The sequence below is a fragment of the Phyllostomus hastatus genome, unplaced genomic scaffold (assembly GCF_019186645.2).
Source record: "Phyllostomus hastatus isolate PE091 unplaced genomic scaffold, TTU_PhHast_1.1 phas_contig_58, whole genome shotgun sequence".
NCBI classification, from domain to species: Eukaryota; Metazoa; Chordata; class Mammalia; order Chiroptera; family Phyllostomidae; genus Phyllostomus; species Phyllostomus hastatus.
In genome coordinates this window covers 55,305,612-55,323,175 of record NW_025333916.1, presented here as the reverse complement: position 1 = coordinate 55,323,175, position 17,564 = coordinate 55,305,612, and the positions used below count along the sequence as shown (strand labels likewise).

The 17,564-nt window shown below is 41.2% G+C and overlaps 1 protein-coding gene across 1 annotated transcript in view; it reads right to left on the bottom strand.

The window, feature by feature from the left end:
* The window catches only part of SPEF2 (sperm flagellar 2), a 138,573-nt gene that overhangs the window by 58,841 nt on the left and 62,168 nt on the right, over positions 1–17,564 (bottom strand). Inside the window, exons 16-20 of the mRNA XM_045847804.1 lie at positions 12,579–12,687; positions 11,313–11,470; positions 7,996–8,163; positions 4,568–4,642; positions 1,232–1,380 (exon numbers count right to left, since the gene is read on the bottom strand). Coding sequence (XP_045703760.1) covers positions 1,232–1,380; positions 4,568–4,642; positions 7,996–8,163; positions 11,313–11,470; positions 12,579–12,687 — 659 coding nt within the window. The remainder of the gene's footprint in view (positions 1–1,231; positions 1,381–4,567; positions 4,643–7,995; positions 8,164–11,312; positions 11,471–12,578; positions 12,688–17,564) is intronic.

Below are 17,564 nucleotides of genomic sequence, written 5' to 3'. Positions count from 1 at the left end.
TAATAATCGAATCCTTGTAGGTTTCCTTAGTCACTGGCCGCATACATGTAAATAGTTCTTTTCCAACTCTCCTTCATTTATCATCTGTTTCCTGCCAGAATCCTCACTGCCAGGAGATCTCTGTGGCGGCTGCCGCCACACCGCAGTGTTCGTGTTTATTTTTCTGCTCCTGTCCTCTCCTCCTCTCTTGTCCTCTACGATTTTACTTCTCGAGGGCTTTAAGGTTTGGAGTTCAAGACTGGATTTCAATATTTTTGTCCCTTACTCTCCACCCCTGCCAAATAATGTTATTTAAGTTTTATCTCCTTCCCAACCACCACTTCGATATTTTGCTTTTATGGCAGGGTTTAAATATGTTTATTTTTAAAAGTAGCTTCTGTTTGGCTTAGTGACATCAGTTATACACATTCATAATTATGTAATTTCATGTTCTCGTCTTCACATATTTTCTGTTGAAACTTCCCCCTCAGTGCACATTAATTAAAGAGTCTGTGAGGTGACTGGGGAGCTAAGACATTTCCCTAGGAAACCTCCATGGTAACAGCAACACTATCGTTACTATGATTCCTCATTGGGTCCCAAGTGCCTGGCACAGAAGGTCAGCTAAAGGGAAGACCCTTCTGTGTGATTTTCCCGAGATGATTTCTCTGTGAAGGCAACCAGAGGCGTCTAGGTGGACACTGGGCTCCTCAGTTGTCAAAGAATGGAATGGAGCATCCAGGGCTCAGCTGGGGCATCACCTTGCCTGATCCTAGTGCGCTTGTTTCCAGTTCGCAGGCCAGATAATTCCCTGTTCTTTTATTAGTTTAGTTAGCTTCAAAAGACTCCTTCTATTTCCAAAAGTCTGAGGTCAAACTTCATTTGAGGGCACTATGCTGTGGGCATGAGAACAGGGAAGGAGGGCTGTCATTTGCTGGGTGTGCGTTCTTGGGAGGTCATTTTCCCAGGAAACTGCCTCTCTGCTTGTCTGTGGGAAGAACGTTCGCCCTCCCATTTCTTCCCCCCATTTCAGCACTCAGCAGGAGTTCAAAGCACGACTCAGACACTTGGGGGACTGGGGAAAGGAAGAGATGTGGTTTAACGAGCAGTCTCAAAAAATCACCTTGGTGTTTTGATGAATATATGTGTGCGTATATATGAAAGACCTCTGGGTGCTGCCAATAATAGTGTGACTCTTACTCTAAGCAGTAAAAAGGACAGGTTCTACTCACTTGAATACAAACTGCCATACCTCGGGAATCGGTTCATTCACATAGACCCATTCTTCCGACCCTGGCTTGGGGGGCGGCGGCCCTGCGGGGGCAGGTGGTGCAGCTGCGGATTCAGCAGGGGATTTCTTTCCCGGTACTCTTCCTCCTGAAGATTTCCCTTTAGGAGAACCTTGAACATGCACATGAAATCATTCCATTACAAGTAGGTGAACAGGACCAGGTTCTGGCGGATGAGTGACTTATGATTGCCTTGGACTTCAGGCAATTCACTAATTACTTTTTAGGCAACTTTGGGCAGCATCACCTAATAAAAAGTCAAAAACCTCGTTCTCTACAGCCCAGAAGTGAACCCCCAATACCAATAACAGTTGTTGAAAAGCAGTATGACTTCTCTTACTCATTTGGTTAGGATAAGCAACCTGATATTTTATTCTCATCGGTCTTTGCTTCCACAATGAACATATGGTTCTTACAAGGTTTAAAGTCTAGAGACAGGTGAATTTTATTTTGTGCTGCATAAATTGGCAAATTAAATTCTTCACTCTGAATGAGAAGGAGGGTAGCTGTAACAGGAGTGGTGTGTGGTGTTCCTTGAAGCCCAGGGGGGCAGTGGGGTGGAAGGAGGTCATTGCAGAAGTTAGCCAGAGCTGGGGAGGGCTGTGGGGGAGGAGAAGAAGGGGCACTGTAGCTTCTGAACATTCCTGTGTTCTCTGCATGAGACACTGGGCCTGGGTGGGGAAGAAGATATTTTTTGCTACCATCAGACCGTGCAGATGAAGGTAGTTGTGCCATAAGCCTGGCTGAATTAAGGCATTAGAGATAGAGAAGGAAAAGAGAGGAGAAGACAGAGGAAAGGAGAAGAGGGAAAGAGAGAGGAAGAAGGGAGAAAAGAAAGAGGAGGAAAAGGAGGAGGACGAGGCCTAATTTTCAGTTCAGCATCAAGAGGGGAACCTAGACCAGTTAAGGGGCACCTCGATGGTCTCAAAGACTGTGTGACTGACCCTAGTACCCTAATTCAGGAGGAGCCGATATTTCCTTCAAGTATCAAGGCTGTCAGAGTTAAGGAATTTATTCCATTTAAATTCTACTTATCTGCAGCTTCATTATTGAGATTTTAGATGCAGTTTATAGATGCCTGTAGAATTGGGAGCACATTCTTTCCCCAAAATATATTTATTTAATGAGTAGTGAATAACAATGCTCTTTAGGAAGTAACTCTACCTTCTACTTTTATACTATTTAAAAATATATGGATTATATGTAGAGGGGAAATTGGCAATTGTGTCTTGCAGGAAGTTTAAGTGACTTCTACTTCCATATTTAAAAAGAGTATCCATCATCCACAGGTCTAAAATTGTATCTAGATTTTTTTTAATTTAGGAAAATTTAAGGGGAATTCCAGGGGAAAAGGGGAAGGGTTTACAGGAACAAGTATAAAGGACACATGGACAGTACTAGAGTGGGTGGGAATGGGAGGGAGGTGGGCAGGGCTGGGTGGATGGGCTGGGATGGGAGTGAATGCTAGAAAATTGTACTTGAACAATAATTAAAATAAAATTTTAAAAAAGAAAAATTTAAGGAAATCTCTGTTCAGTCAATAACCAAAGTTTTCCTCTGTTTTGTTCTGTTGACGATTTCTCATCCTTTAACCTGACTCTCTAGTGAAGTAAAAGTGATAATGCTATGGTCCCTTGAAGACAAATTTCTCTAATAAGAACTGTGTCATTATAAGTGAGATTGGAATGAGTTTCTTTTTCTTCCCCTATTTCAAATGTGATTGAACAGAATACAATTTCAGTAAAATAAAAGCAAAAGATTTTGAAAGTCCTTAAAGTGAGTTAAACTGAGCTCACTACATCACCCTAGTGCACACATTTTACTGGTGGCACCTGCACTTGCTCACGGTTTGTTCCAAGTCTGTATACCGTCAACTAAGGATGTTTTCAAGAGCATGCGCACTGTCACGTCTAACCTCACGATTGAGCACCTGATGTGCTTAGTATATTTAACTCCTACTTTTGATGATTCTATGATAATCCTTCATCTGATTTCATTGATCACAAAGAGAAAACAAGGGATGAATAATTTAAATGTAAAAAGTATTCTCCTACTGAAAATAAATAGGTGAGAAGTGAGCATAAGTTGTAGCCCTTAACATGTGAGCTAAAATTTTTAACTCAGTGTTACCTTACAAAATGGCTCTAGTTATTTAAGCCCATCAAGTCATATAATCAGAGAAGGGTGAGATTCTCTTAGAGATTCATGGTTATGTATCTTTAAATGCTGAAAACAAAGATTGCTTTTTAGCAATTGTTTTGTAAATGTTACACTCTCTTGGGAGGCAACTACATTAGCAATTTGTAATGAATAATGTTAAACAGAGGTACACACTTCGTTACAACCCATTTGAATGTACCCTGGAAAAATGTCAACTGTCTGTATCTATGACTCCCTTTCAATCTCTAATTAATTAATTGGTTGTTATAGCAGCTTCAACATAAATCTAACTAATGTGTTTTTAGAGGCTGGGATTTTCTTCTTCCAGCTATCAATTACTTTAAAAATGTATCCCCCTTATTTCACAGAAATAGTTAAAATAAAATAAAGTAAAACTTAAGTGAAATTAGGGTGAAGAAAAATGCCACTAAAAGTAGAAGATCCAAACCAGGAAAGGAATTAAAAGGCAGATACTGAGATCTGGGTCCTTGCACAGATACTAAATCTGAGCCACTAATTTGGTTCTAAACTTTTAGACAGAAAAAGAGAAAAAAAGGAAGTGCTATTATTTAGCTAATTATCTAACCACTTAGAGGAAGAAAGATTTGCCTGTCCCTGGATTCTAAATGAAATTTCTCACCTGGGATTTCATATGAGCCACTGAATGATGTAGTGGGCATACTATCCTTTTAGAAAATGTAATAGCAGATTATTTGGTGTAATGAGAGTTTCACTCCCACTGCAATATGTCATAAAGGTAGTTGATGATTTTATACCAAAGTGCTTATCAAGGAAAGCAATTCCATGGGGACCCAAGAAATACGGTTTGGTAGGTAGCTTTCTGATGGCATAGCTTAGCCCGAGGATAATGCCTATAATGTCTCTGAGGAGTAGATATTCTGTATACTAGATATGCTCTAAATTATTTCTTACAGGGATCCCTTTTCTCAGCAGGACCTTTGCTCAGAGCCAGGCTGCAGAAACATTGAAGTTATATTCTTCATGAAGCGGGGTCTTATGATTTACAAATGCCCAAGAGAAGTATTTAGTGCTTCCTCCTACACACATCTAGCTTTTTCACTGAGACAGTTAGAAAATGCAGAATTATATTCAGTCACATCTACCTTTATCTGCTGCACCTTTCTTTTTGACTGAAGTTTCACCTTTCTTCCCTTTTCCTTCCTGAAGAGATTCTTTCTTACCGTGCGGGGGCTCTAAACGAAATTCAACACACAAATGTCACTGATGGTTTTCTTCAGTAGTCCGAGCTATATGCTTTATGAGCAATCTAATGTTATTTCCCACAGATAAACAGTTATATTTGTGAACCACATTACACGGCCCAGGCCTTGACTGTGAGTTAAAATTCTTCTGAAGACAGACCGGATTGAAACCTCTTAAAAGACAGACTTATTAGTTATTATTCCATTCTGTCATATAGAAATTTAGTCCTAAGTTTAATACTAACATTTTGTAGTGGATTTGATAGTGAATTCATCAATGTAGAGGGCAGCAGAGTTTTAAGGCAGTCACAAAGCTATTTGAAGCGTGTGTCTCTATTTGGATTTACTTCAATGGAATGATCCTTATGTAATGACAACTGGATCTGTAATAAGAATGATGCCAAAACTACTTAAAGAAGAGCTAAATAACCACATTGTTTTGATAGGGCGCATCCTTGAACTTCTCTTGAACCACACACTTGGTTCCCTTGTGCTTTTTGCATTTCCATTTTGTGTTGACTATAACTTGCAGTGCAAAGGGTTGATTCAATATATTTATCTTGGGTTCCCTGGAATCTAGTTTAAAAATACGTGGGAAAGGTGAAAATGGGAAACTAATGATCTAGAGGTCAATAAGATGTTTCAAATAATAAACCGATTCCTTGAAAAAATTCACTCCATCCTGCATTATTCACTGAACCAATGCAATCATTTTGCTCCCTTTCTCTTGAGCTACAGTTTTTTTTTTCCTCAGTGGAAGGATGAATATATGGGGCAACGGAAATGCCCGTGATAGAGAGACCCCATTTGAACCTATTCTTTGCATTTAGAAGCGATAGTTACAAGAATGTGCAAATGCATAACATGTATCACTTATATTTAAACATCTCAGATCCAACAACCAAGGTTCCATAGAAATAAGACTAGTATAAGACACAGAGAAGGAGCAACCTTGGAACTTTGTTAATTTCTATAAAATGATTGGCCACCAAACCCATCAATAAATACATAAACATCCAAAGATTTGAATTCATTGCTTTTTAAGAAATAAACTTAATAATAATGATAGTAATAATAATAAAAGTCTACATAAGCCTCTAGTTCCTTTTATAACAATACTCTGGGTAACCAACTGTTTAACTAGCTTTAAACCTAAGCTCAAGGCAACAAAAAAATGAAAGTAAAAACTAGAGATACGTAGCACACTGAACTTATAAAGTATTGTGGGCAAGCCTAATTTCTGCTGGGGGCAGCATGCACTCTGCCTATTTTTTATCAGTTCTAAAATATATTCTGAAATCTCAAAAAATACTCTTAAATAGCAATATGGGTAGTACTGTGAATTTTATGACATTGAAAATTTTAGTTTTAAGTTAAATTCTGACATTTGGTAATAGATCTGATAACAAACTCTTTAATAGATCAAGACTGTGAAGTTTCCAAACTTAATCCCAAGTGCATTTGGAGCTCATATAAAATGCAGAACCACATCCAAAGTAAACCTATATTTGCACAAAGATCACTTAGCACTCAGTATACTAGGCCTCATTCCTTACCCCATTTCTACCTTGATTTTTAAGTAAATAATTCTTCTCTTCATCTCAGCTTCTAAAGGATATTGTAACTGGGTTTTTAAGTTGGACATGTTCAGAAGCCTCAGGTTTTTGGTTCTGAAATGTTCTCTTTTGAAAAATGTATAAATTTTTATATAAACATAAGCAAACCTGCTGGAAATTTCCCTCCTAAAATCGCTTACCCAAACTTTCCTGAGCTACATGGGCAGTGAGACCCGTCCTATTGCCCCATCCATGCCCCAACGCCCCGAGCTCCCCTTCTGGTCCTTGCTGGAAGGCAGTAGTGAGGCCCCTGGAGATCAGCCCTTCTGTACATTTTTAAAGATCAGGCACTAGCCCTGTCCTTGGTGGAAAAAAGAGACGGATACAACCATTCTTTGAAGCAACCATAGCTTTATTATTCCTCTAGTGCACAGTATTCAAGAATACAATTTTAAATTTGCAAGAAAACTTCAGCAATGTAAAGACTGGACTGTGTTAAAACCAGAGACTCCAGAGACTGGTCTGAGGGCACGGCTCGGGTGTACAGACCCTCCTGCCTGTGCACAGGCCGGGAAGAAGCGGAGGGAGAGCTGCGGCCGCAGGCTCAAGGCCTGTGCACACTGGGTAACTGCAGGCTCTCTCTGTTCCCAGTCCTACAAGGCATTTAATGACTTCCATTTTCCCTCCAGATCTCTGAATTTTTTTTTAAATTCCTAGTGAGGTAGTGGGGAAGGGTGTGTATTTCATTTGTGGCTTTGTGTTATACTGTTCACATGCTAAAAATGTTTTTTTTAGAGTTTGTACATTTTGCCTTTAGTTAGCCCCATTTGGTTGGAATACAATGGTCTTTACTAGACCATAATGTGTTATTAAAGTCTTCAAATGTACTTGTTTAGGGTAACTCAATTTAATTAAAAATATTCAGACCCATCTCAAACCTCTGTGAAGCAGGAAGATGGTGGGGTTTCGAAAACGATCCACCACGAAGAATATACCTTGGTAGACTAGGGTGACTGCACAGCTGGTCGTTTATAAAGCTGAAGCCAGAAACTACAGACACATTTGTCTCATATACACAGCACCAGGTGATAATGATATTCTGCCCACGTCATGCATTTCAACAAGTAAGCACTTTACTTTTGTCATTATTTTCATTGTCTACCACAAAACTTAATGGTCCTTTGTGGTTTAGAATCTAGAAAAAAAACGTATGCTGTACAATATTCTATACACAAGCTCTTTATTCATACATAATGTATATTATAAATACATGTTTACCAAGATGCCAGGCACTTGTCTATCCTTTTATAGCCACATTGCACTGAAGATTAATTGTACATACAATCTAGTCTCGAAAGAGTACGGTTGATTTGTTCCCTTATTCTTACAGACAACTGCTTATGCTAATTCTCATGTTCATTTTTGTAAGATGCTCTCACACTATGTAAAACTCTGTGGACCGGCACACCAAAGTCTGCCCTTTAGATCTAATCTAAGCTCATTCTGGTTATTTTCCGTGCCTTTTCCCCTTTCATTCGCGGACTTATTCTCATCAGGGGTGTGAGGACGTCACGGTCCCCCCTCCATGGCGAAGCACCTAGGCTTTGTGATGACGGTCACCTGCTAAGGGCGCTTCCGCCTCCATCTGAGCACACAGCTTGGTCTCATGGGATTGAAGTTGTTCAAAGTCTGAGTCTAGATTAATGGGCCGCTACTGCGATTTGTAACTCCTTTCTAAGTGAAAATAAGAAACTGGCAAACAGGATGATAAATTATGCTGTCAGTCACCTGATGGCGGTTTCCCTTTGGCAGGAGTTTTTGAACGCTCATACAGAGGATGGGTTTCCTTCTCTTTTTCTGGTTCAGGAGGCGGAGGGAGAGGAGGCAAAGCTGGAGGCTCAGCCAGGGAAGCTTCTTTTTTCCTCTGAGCTTCCTTTTCTTCTAATTTCTTTTTAACTTCAAAAGGATGACAAGAATGGACGTTTAGTAGGGACCCTAGACACCTACTACCTCATTTGAGCTATGACAAACCTCCTAAATTAACATAAACTGTCCTTACTGATTTAAGGCTAAATTCACACATTAAGGTTTTCCCTTAAATTGTCCAGTCTTTAAGATTTTCATCTTCTCCGCTTGGTTAGAAATCCCATTTCCCTTGCTTCTGACGGTGTTGGTGGTGAGGACGGGGATGGGAACGGGATGGGAACTCTGTGTGTGTGTGTGTGTGTGTGTGTGTGTGTGGCTTGTTGAGGGGTGCCAAAGGTAAAAGTGACAATGTAAAAGTAGCTAGTGTATTGGAATAGGAGAAAAAAGGATTATTTCAACATTTCCAATGGGAAAACAAGATAAAAAGGTGTGATGAGAAGATGAAGAGCATGTGGTAGAAGAGGTGGGGGAGGGGTGGAAATGCAGGGGGAATGAGATGTGTAGCACCAATGTCTACGGGTGAATAGATATGACAGAAAGGAAGCATTTAGAATGGTACTTAGTACTCAAGGAAGTTTTAGCAGTTCATTCATTCAATCATGTGACAACCATTTACTGAACCTAAATTGTGCCTTGACAGAAAGGAAGGCCTGTAACAATAAGGTAAAACTACCGTACCCCCACTACTATTATTACTACTACTACTGCTAGTACTACTACTGCTAGTACTACTACTGCTGGTGCTACTACTGCTAATGCTACTACCGCTAGTACTACTACTGCTAGTGCTACTAGCACTACAAACAGCACCAGGCGCAGTGCTGGTTGCTAAAGATACAACAGTGAAACAAGAGAGAAAGGTCACTGGCTTGTGAAGCGTACACCCCAGCGATGAGAGGCAAACGGTGAGCGAGCACGGAGAGGAAGCTGATTTATGTAAGGGGTGGGAAGGTGATGGGTGCTGAGGAGAAGGTAAACAGAACGGAGCACAGGGATCGGGAGTGCTGTGGGGTGGTGCTGCAGCTTTAAATAGAGTGCTGAGCAGGGACGGCCCACCGAGAAGGTGGGGGTGGAGCAAAGATGGAAACTGAGTCAGGGAGGGAGGCCTGTGGGTGTCTGAAGGAGGAGGTTTCCCGGAGAGGAGACTGTCAGCCAGGCCGACCTAGAGACGCGGGCAGGGACGGGGCTGGTTTGTGTCTTTCCGGGCTCCTGTTATTGCTGAGGCCTCCTGGCTTTCGTGATTCAAGCTCACCCTCTCCAGCACGCTGTCCCTGTGCTCCCTGACCGTCAAGCCCTCCATGCTGGAAATGGCCCCAGTTTTACCGACCGAACCACGGACAAGGAGTGCCCGCACTGCCGCTGCACGGCTATTTCCTGTTATACGACTCCCTTTGCCCTTCCATCATTCTTTTCAATGCAGCCAGCAAGGGAGCTTCGTTCTACTCAACGTTTATGCAAAGTAGAAATCAACTTCTTTTCTGATCATAAAGTAATATATGATTATTGTTTGGGGGGAATTAATAAATTATTCTTTAAGTAGCAATCTCCAAGAGTCTTTTTAAATTATATAGCTTTAAGCCTCTTGTAGACGTGCTTTCATTTCTTAAAGAGTTTTGTTTTTCTTTTGCACTTAAAATATTTTCCACAGATGTCCACTGACGGATAAACAACATGTGGTGTATATTTACAATGGGTGATTATTGTTTTAAAAAACCAAACAATTTAGACAAATAAGTGGAAAGGGAAATGGCCCGCTTTGCCCTTCTCCTTCCCTGACCATCAAGGCCTGTCCATGCTGCCTGATTCTTTTCTGCGCATATTTAATACACAGACATGCTTCTAACGACAGAAATGAGACTATTTTATATATAACCTGCCTGTCCCTATTTAACAGCATATTGTGGTCACTTTTGTTCACATCAGAATATATAAAAGCACCACATCCTTTTATTTTTTAACAGTACTAAGTAAATGTTTAGTATACTAATGATGAAATATGTGTTCATTGACCAATTGGGCTATGAATCTTAAATAAGTGGCAGTTCAGTCTGTTGATGTAATCAATGATTAGAATGTAAAATCTTTAGGAGAAGGTTGAAGTGCGTTCGATTCTACCCTGCGGATGTTTGAAGCTACAGCTTAGAATCAGTTGGGTTTTGCCTCCCAACCAAGACTCTGAGACCACTGTGGGAGGTTTCTTCCTCCTCTCAGACTAAATCCTGACGGTCAGGTACCATGTTAAGCCTCTGAAATAATATGAATAGATGGACTGGGTTTTGTTTCGTCTGAAAGCTTTGCATGGGTGTTTCTTGGGAAGCAGATGTTTCGATGGAGGAGCTTGTCTTCCCAAGTGTAAGGTCCTGATGACTGTGGTTCACACCTATGTGCTATTTTGGTATCAGTTAACTGATCCATTAGGGTAGGTAGGTCACAGGTCCAGTGTCTGGAGACAGCTTGCTCTGAAGGCTGTTTTAGAATCCTTGTGATACTAACTCTGACCATCTTTTATCACACCAAGAAACTGCAGTTGCCAATGCCATTAGGGGCAACTGATAAAAGGGATACATTTCTAAAATCATTTCTCAAGGGGAAAATTATACTATTAAAGTCTGCCATTGGCAGTGCATGAACTTCACGTCCCTTTCAATCATCAATTCCAATGACGCTATGACAAATTGACAGGAAGTCACTGGTTAGATGAAGTAGGAAGGAGGTCAGGATGGTTTGATTTGGGTAATATACATCCCAGAAGCAGGCATATAAGTGAGCAGTTAATAATCAATAAATTCATACCGACACAGGAGGATTGGGGGAATTAAACTGCCTAGAGTTTCATCCTAAAAGGAGAAATCACTCACTGTTTCTTTATAAGGCTGAGGCGGACAACTTGAAATCTTTACCCTTCTCTATAACATTCTTGATTTTAACTGTGCTATTTTTTTTTTTGCTCACATGAAAACAATATTTCAGCTAGATGACCTCCTTTGATTAAATTAAACCAAGGAAAGGAAATCTTCTGTTTAGAAACATTTGTGGCAGAAAACTAAAATTAGAGCTAGAAGACATTTGTAGATAGTACAAATAGAGAACTTTGAGATCACACTTTCATTTCCCCTTAAATTCATTAAAACCACACATTTTGCCCACATAAGCTCAAAATTATAAAGAAATATTGTTACCTTGATTCTCTTTTTTTACCATTTCATTCATAAATATTTCCTTTACTTTTTGGCATAAAGACTCTTCATTTATTTCAGCATTGATGTTTATCACAATATTTTCTGGTTCTGAAAACCATTGCTGCAATAAGGGCCAGTTGTCCAAGAAACCTGTAATTCTGCAAAATCAAAGTATCACATAAATATTACGTACTGAATGACACAGTTGAGTAATGGTAAGCATGACTTTTTGGACATGCATAATGAAAACATCTGCTGCCCACATAGTTCAATCTGAAAGATTGACCTTAAGAACTCTATAGGCAATGGCAGAATACTCATTTTAAAGAATAAATTATTTAACACCACCAAGCCATACTTTTGAAGTATATGAAAGGGTAAACAGAGATTTGAACATGGAATTATTTTAGGAAAGCTTGAGCAGTAGTTCAGCTCTCTTAGTGAAAATCGAAGGGAGTGTCGCCTGCACTCCTGGTGGATGGACTGAGTTCAAGTTCAATGGCAGCTGCAGCCTGAGCCTCCCGCCTCATCTACTCTCCTCTCAGGGGTAGAAATTGAAGGAAGAGATCTTTGAGTAAGAGGAGCTCGCAGTTGCTTTACATAAGTCAAATGTATTCTTGGAACGGTTCATGAAGCTTTCCTGTCTTCCCTGAGAGATGACAGTCTTAATGTCGCTCAAATTACTTGTCCCTGTAAATTACTGTAGACTCCTCCAGATTTCATGAAATTGTCCAAATTTTCTTTTCCCATGAACAAATTGCATACAACCCAAAGAATAATTTCTTTTTTTTAAGCTTAACTTAGTTTTAGCAAAACAGAAGTAGTTTTAGAACTATACTCTAAAACTAAAGTATAGTTTTAGAACTATACTTTAGAACTATACTTTAGAACTATACGCTTTAGAACTATACTATACCAGGTCTTTAAGTTTCATGACCTTCGCTGGCAGTCGCTGAATAGGGACTGAATTAGGGGCCGAGTTAGGATTCCATATAATGAACTAGCAAGTTCACGTAACCACAGAGGGAAGTGCTGCCTGGTTTGATTCTTCCCTCCCGGGTCCTGGTGACTAGCCCTCTGCTCTGAAAGCAAGCACACAGATGTTTCACTCGGCATCCCAGCTACTCAGTTTTGTTTTCCCTGTAAAGGGAAAGCATTCCCTGCATGCTAGGGAATACGTCTTTTCCCTAGGTCTGATGGTCCCAAAGTGACTAATTGTCAGTCTGTTCGAAGGACAAGAAGCAGGACATTGAATTTTAAACTCACCTGTGCTGTATTTGGTCTCTTAAATTCTGGTCATCATTTGCATCTTGGTTCTTAGCAGCTACGCGTTGATTGATATCTTCATAAACAGTTTTGGTTGGAAATTTGTTAGCTACGACATGAAAATTACTTAATTGGACAATTTGCAAAACCAGTCAAAGTTGCAGTAGCATTGTCGAAATGCACTGATACAAGAAATTCAAATAGATATATGGTCCTGCCTTTTAAATGTTTAATAAGATGGTGAATGAGTATAGTTTGGAGAATCAGAACTTAAATTTTCCTTGGAAATTGGAGAAAATATAAAATACAACATTAAAGAGGAATTGTGGTTTTGATGGAGAGGGTCTCGGATGTATCTACGAAGAGATGAGAGTGAAAATGATGGGTCATCACGAATCACAAACTAGGAAACAATGAGAAAGTCACCACCGTGCTGTAAAAATTAAGAATGAAGTAACAAGGTGGACATGAAGTCAAATATGCATAAGATTATTCATCAATATCACATTACAATACAATAAAGTAATTTATCTCTCTTTCTAGACTTTATGATTTTTTCCCTACAGAATAAATACAAAGGAATAGACCACAAGAGGTCAAATACAATAACAAAAACAATCGCAACAGCTCTGACTGAGTCCTGAATCAGGACTGATAGTATAAAGTCCAGAATACTCACGAACTTAGAATAAACAAAAAAATCACAGAGGGAAAAGAGCTTTGAACTAGATGTTTAAAAAATTAGAATTTCTCAGTCTACGAAAGAGAACATTGAGGAGTGACTAAATGAATGGTGTTCAGGAAAACGAAGGACCGTTGCAGGATGTGGCGACCAATGGCCCTCCATCTGCATTCCCAGCAGAGAGAGAGGAAGTGGGTCCAGGATACAGAATAATGCTTGCAGGTTATTTATTCAGCTTGAAGGTTACTGACATTAGCAGTGGGTGACTGAAGAAAATTGTGGGGGCTTTTCTCAGGAGATGCTGTCACGGCCACTTTCTCGTGTTTGCCAGGGGCTTCAGCACACAGGGGAGCACTCTTCCCCCACCAGCTGTGCCCAGGCATTGGCCCCTTGCCATTCTCTCTGCTCCCAGCACGCACTACCATGGCCCTGTGTTGGATTTTGTGATCACCTTGAATGGCCCCATCCCTGCCGTCTTAATGACTTACACTTCTGTTTTCTTTCAAACACTCCCATGTAGTCAGTGAATGTCTCTAACACCAGCTAGTCTCTTAACGGCACTTTCCCCCAAATTACCAGCATTATTCTGACTTCACTTAATTTTCTGGCAAACCAGAATTGCTTGGTTGATCCTTCAACTTCTCTCCCCCATCTTATAACTTCAATTTTTGTGTCTCTTGGCTATACCAGCCTTAGGCGACCTTCATCTCTGTTGCCAAGACTTACACTAATACAGGTAGACATCTTCAAAGAAGAATATGTAACCCTGTGACTTGTAACCAACTAACTCTCTGGCTTAAAGATCACCTGAACTCTTTGATAGGCATGCGTTCTTTTCTCAAAGAGAGGAAGAGAGAGAGAGAGAAAACTAAAGAAGTGATAATAAATATCCTTTTTGCCATGGCTGTCCCCTTTTTTACAGAGACAAGCACCTTGAGAGCTGTCTCCACCCACTCTCAATCCACCTCCCCAGTGCCCATTCATGCCCCAGCCACAGAGTCCATCCTTCCTTCTCCACTCCTCCTCTGAGACCTCCCTGAGCCCTGACACCAAAGCCATCAAGGCCAGCAGATAAGTTTCAGTCCTTATATATTTCTCTGTCACATGTATAGGTAAAAGTTAGTGCACAGTTCTTAAATATTTTACACATATTCTGTTGGGAACTGCCCTGCCTGGTTTCAGAAGCTGTAACCTCCCATGGCTAAGGCTGAGTAAGAGACCTTGGGACCATAGGCCACTAAGGAGACAAAGCTTATCTTCCCAGCTGGGACACTGCCTCTGCCCCCTTTAGCTTCACCCTGCTTGGCCCCAGGCAGATGACTGGTTAGCCAATGATGGGTAAGATTCCTCAAGGGAGGGACGACCTAAGACAGGCACAGACATGATGGGGCCATCAGGGAAGGGCTTGGGAGGGTACAGAAAAAGGGGTGATGGACCCTCACCTCTCAGGTCTGACATAGCCTGAGTCCTCATCCTGTCTTCGAGAAGTCTCCTAATCTCTTGGCTGCCTTATTTCCCCTGCCTGACTTAAGCTGAAACAATGACAGAGGGCAGTGAGTCCTGTGCTGGAAAGGGCGAGTTCCCCTGGGCGATCAAGCCTAAGAAAGAATGCATAAAATCCTGTGAAACCTGCTTTGCTAAGAATGTCCTCAATTTTCTGACAAGGGTCCAAGCATGAAATGGGTTTGTTTCCCAAAGTTTTATGGCCCTTTAACTAACTGACCCTGACTCAGCATAAGCCCTCGAAGTTCTTTGTATATTATCTCTTGTTTGATCATTACTGCCTGACAATGATGAATGAGGACCTTCCTTGATATAATGCTCCCAGAAAGCAATAAAAGCCTGTCCAGGCAAGGGTCGGGGAGCTCTCTCACTCAGAGAATGGCCATGCTGTCCCTTTTCTCTACAGGACTTCTTCAGTCTGTGTGATTTTGTTCATTGCACTCACAACACCATGGGCCCTGCTGACCAGAGTCTGCATCAATATTCCATTATTTTATAGTCACAGAAAATTTGAGAAGCAGGATTATAACTCCATAATTGGCCCCAAAGTGCACTGTTCATAAATGGCAGAAAAAAGATTTGATTCCAGTCAATCTGGCTCCAGACTCTGGGTATCTTTTTAAATTATAAGGTGTTTATTGAATTATACCTACCAAACAGAATGCATACATTAATACACAGCCCCACGACCTCACAAACTACACCCCGATGAAGAAACAGATATGTTTCTTTCCAGTCACTGCCGCACAGGGTGAAGCATCTGGGGTCTGCACTCACCATCTCTCTGTGCCTCTCACCATGTGATGGACACTGCTGCTCCCCCCCAGGCTGGTGATGGCCCGAGGTACCGGCTAAAAACCCAGGCATAGCCTCCCACTCTTCCATTCCAACAGTTCCTCACTCCCACATTGGATGTCCCCTTTCCTCAGGTGTTTCTGATCTCCTGACTGCTGCTGGCTTTCAGTCTGGTCCCTTCCTCTCTGCCCGTCCCTGGCTGCACTGAGGTCTAGCCTTTGAGTCCACCTGACTTGGGCTGTAGGTTGCTTCCTCGTGGTGCTGTTCTTCTGGTTTCTCCATGGACCCCAAGTGTTGTAGGGTGGCATGCTGCACCAGACCCTAGGGACGGACTCCCAGCCTGGCCCTCAGGACCCCAGCCCCCACCAGTCTGGAAGGAGGAGAGTACAACACCCTCATTTTGACAATCTGTCTTCCTTTTGGTTATGAGACGTCACTCACTCTGGCTTTCTTCCTTTCTCTAGAGCTGCTGCTTCTGAGGGCTTCTTTTGCTCTTCCCATTAAATTTTCATGTTTTCTTGGGTCGCATCCTGGATATTTTTTAAATTATATTTTTCTTTTTAGATGATCTATCTTACTTTCAAGTCTATAACAGTAGTGCACATTTTCCTCCTGACATCTAGACTCATTTAGAGAACTGTTCTCTGACATCTCAGCTGAAAAGCCCCACAGGCACTTTGAGCTCAGTATATTCCTGAGGGACTCTTAGGTGTTCTTTCCATACACTCCAAGTGAGTGGTATCATCACTCAAAAAATTGTGCGACTCAGAAACTCAAAGTCATCCTGTTCTCCCTGCGCTGCATCCCCCAGCCCACCTGGTCACCGCGTTTGGTAGTTTTCCTCCTGAATACTGCTTGAAGCTGACTCTTCCTGTCTTGCTTCTTATGGTTGTCTTATTGTCTTTGTTGTTTTTCGGGTGGTAATAGTTTTCTAACTCATTTCATTGCTTCCAATCTCATTCCCCTTCCAACGAAGCCAAAATGACCATTATGAAAAGCATAACTAATTGCATTAAATCTCAGCTTTAATGTAATGCATTGACTTCACCTGGCTTCAGGATAAAGTCCAAGCCAGGGCCAAGACTCTTCATTTGGCCTCTGTCTACTCTCCAGGCTCTTGTCTGCTGCTTCTCTGTGGCCTATTCCCTCCAGCCCCACTGTGCACTTGCTGTTCTCTAGATGGACCACACTAACCTACCAAGGCTTGCAGTTGCGTTTCTATGTTCCTCCCTTTCCCGGCCTGCCTGACCTCCCTCCATGCTGGGCGCACCTGCTATTGCACAGGACTGACTGTATTATAATAAGCAGCTTACTCTGTTTCTTCTCGTGCCACACTGTGAACTCCTCAAGGGTAAGGACTTGTCCTTCACTTTTGTATTATCAATTCCCAGCACATTATAAATGCTAAATATTTACCAGTGGTGCATTTTAGCTCCCATCCCTCTACAAATGACATCCAACAGAACTTTCTGAGATGATGGAGACCTTCTACATCGGTCCTGTCTGGTAATGATAGCCACTAGCCACCTGCATACATGAAATGTGGCCAGTGTGACTGAGGAACTGAATTTTTCAATTTATCAATTTTAATTAGTTGATATAGCTATGTGTGGCTAGTGGCTGTCATGTGGGACACAGCTGTGTACTGTGTAACCCCTTGGTTCTTTATCTACAATTTCCAATAAACTCTTGGAAGGCAGGATACAGTTCTTCTTGTGCCTTGCACAGCATGCGATGAATAATAAATGAAACTGTGAGTGAGCAAGCTATTTTAGAAGGATAGCGTTTTATCTGCCCAAAAACAGTTTAGGTGGGTTTTTGCCTAAGATAAGGAGAGTATATTGGCAAAATAATCTCTCAAAGGCCATTCAAATCTTAAATTTTAAGAAAGAAAAAATCTTAAGATATGAAGGAGTAATACTTTTTCTTAACTTAAAATACATGACCATGAAAGCTGCGGATTGATTATCAAAGTTGAGGACACCTATTTAGCACACTCAGTTCTA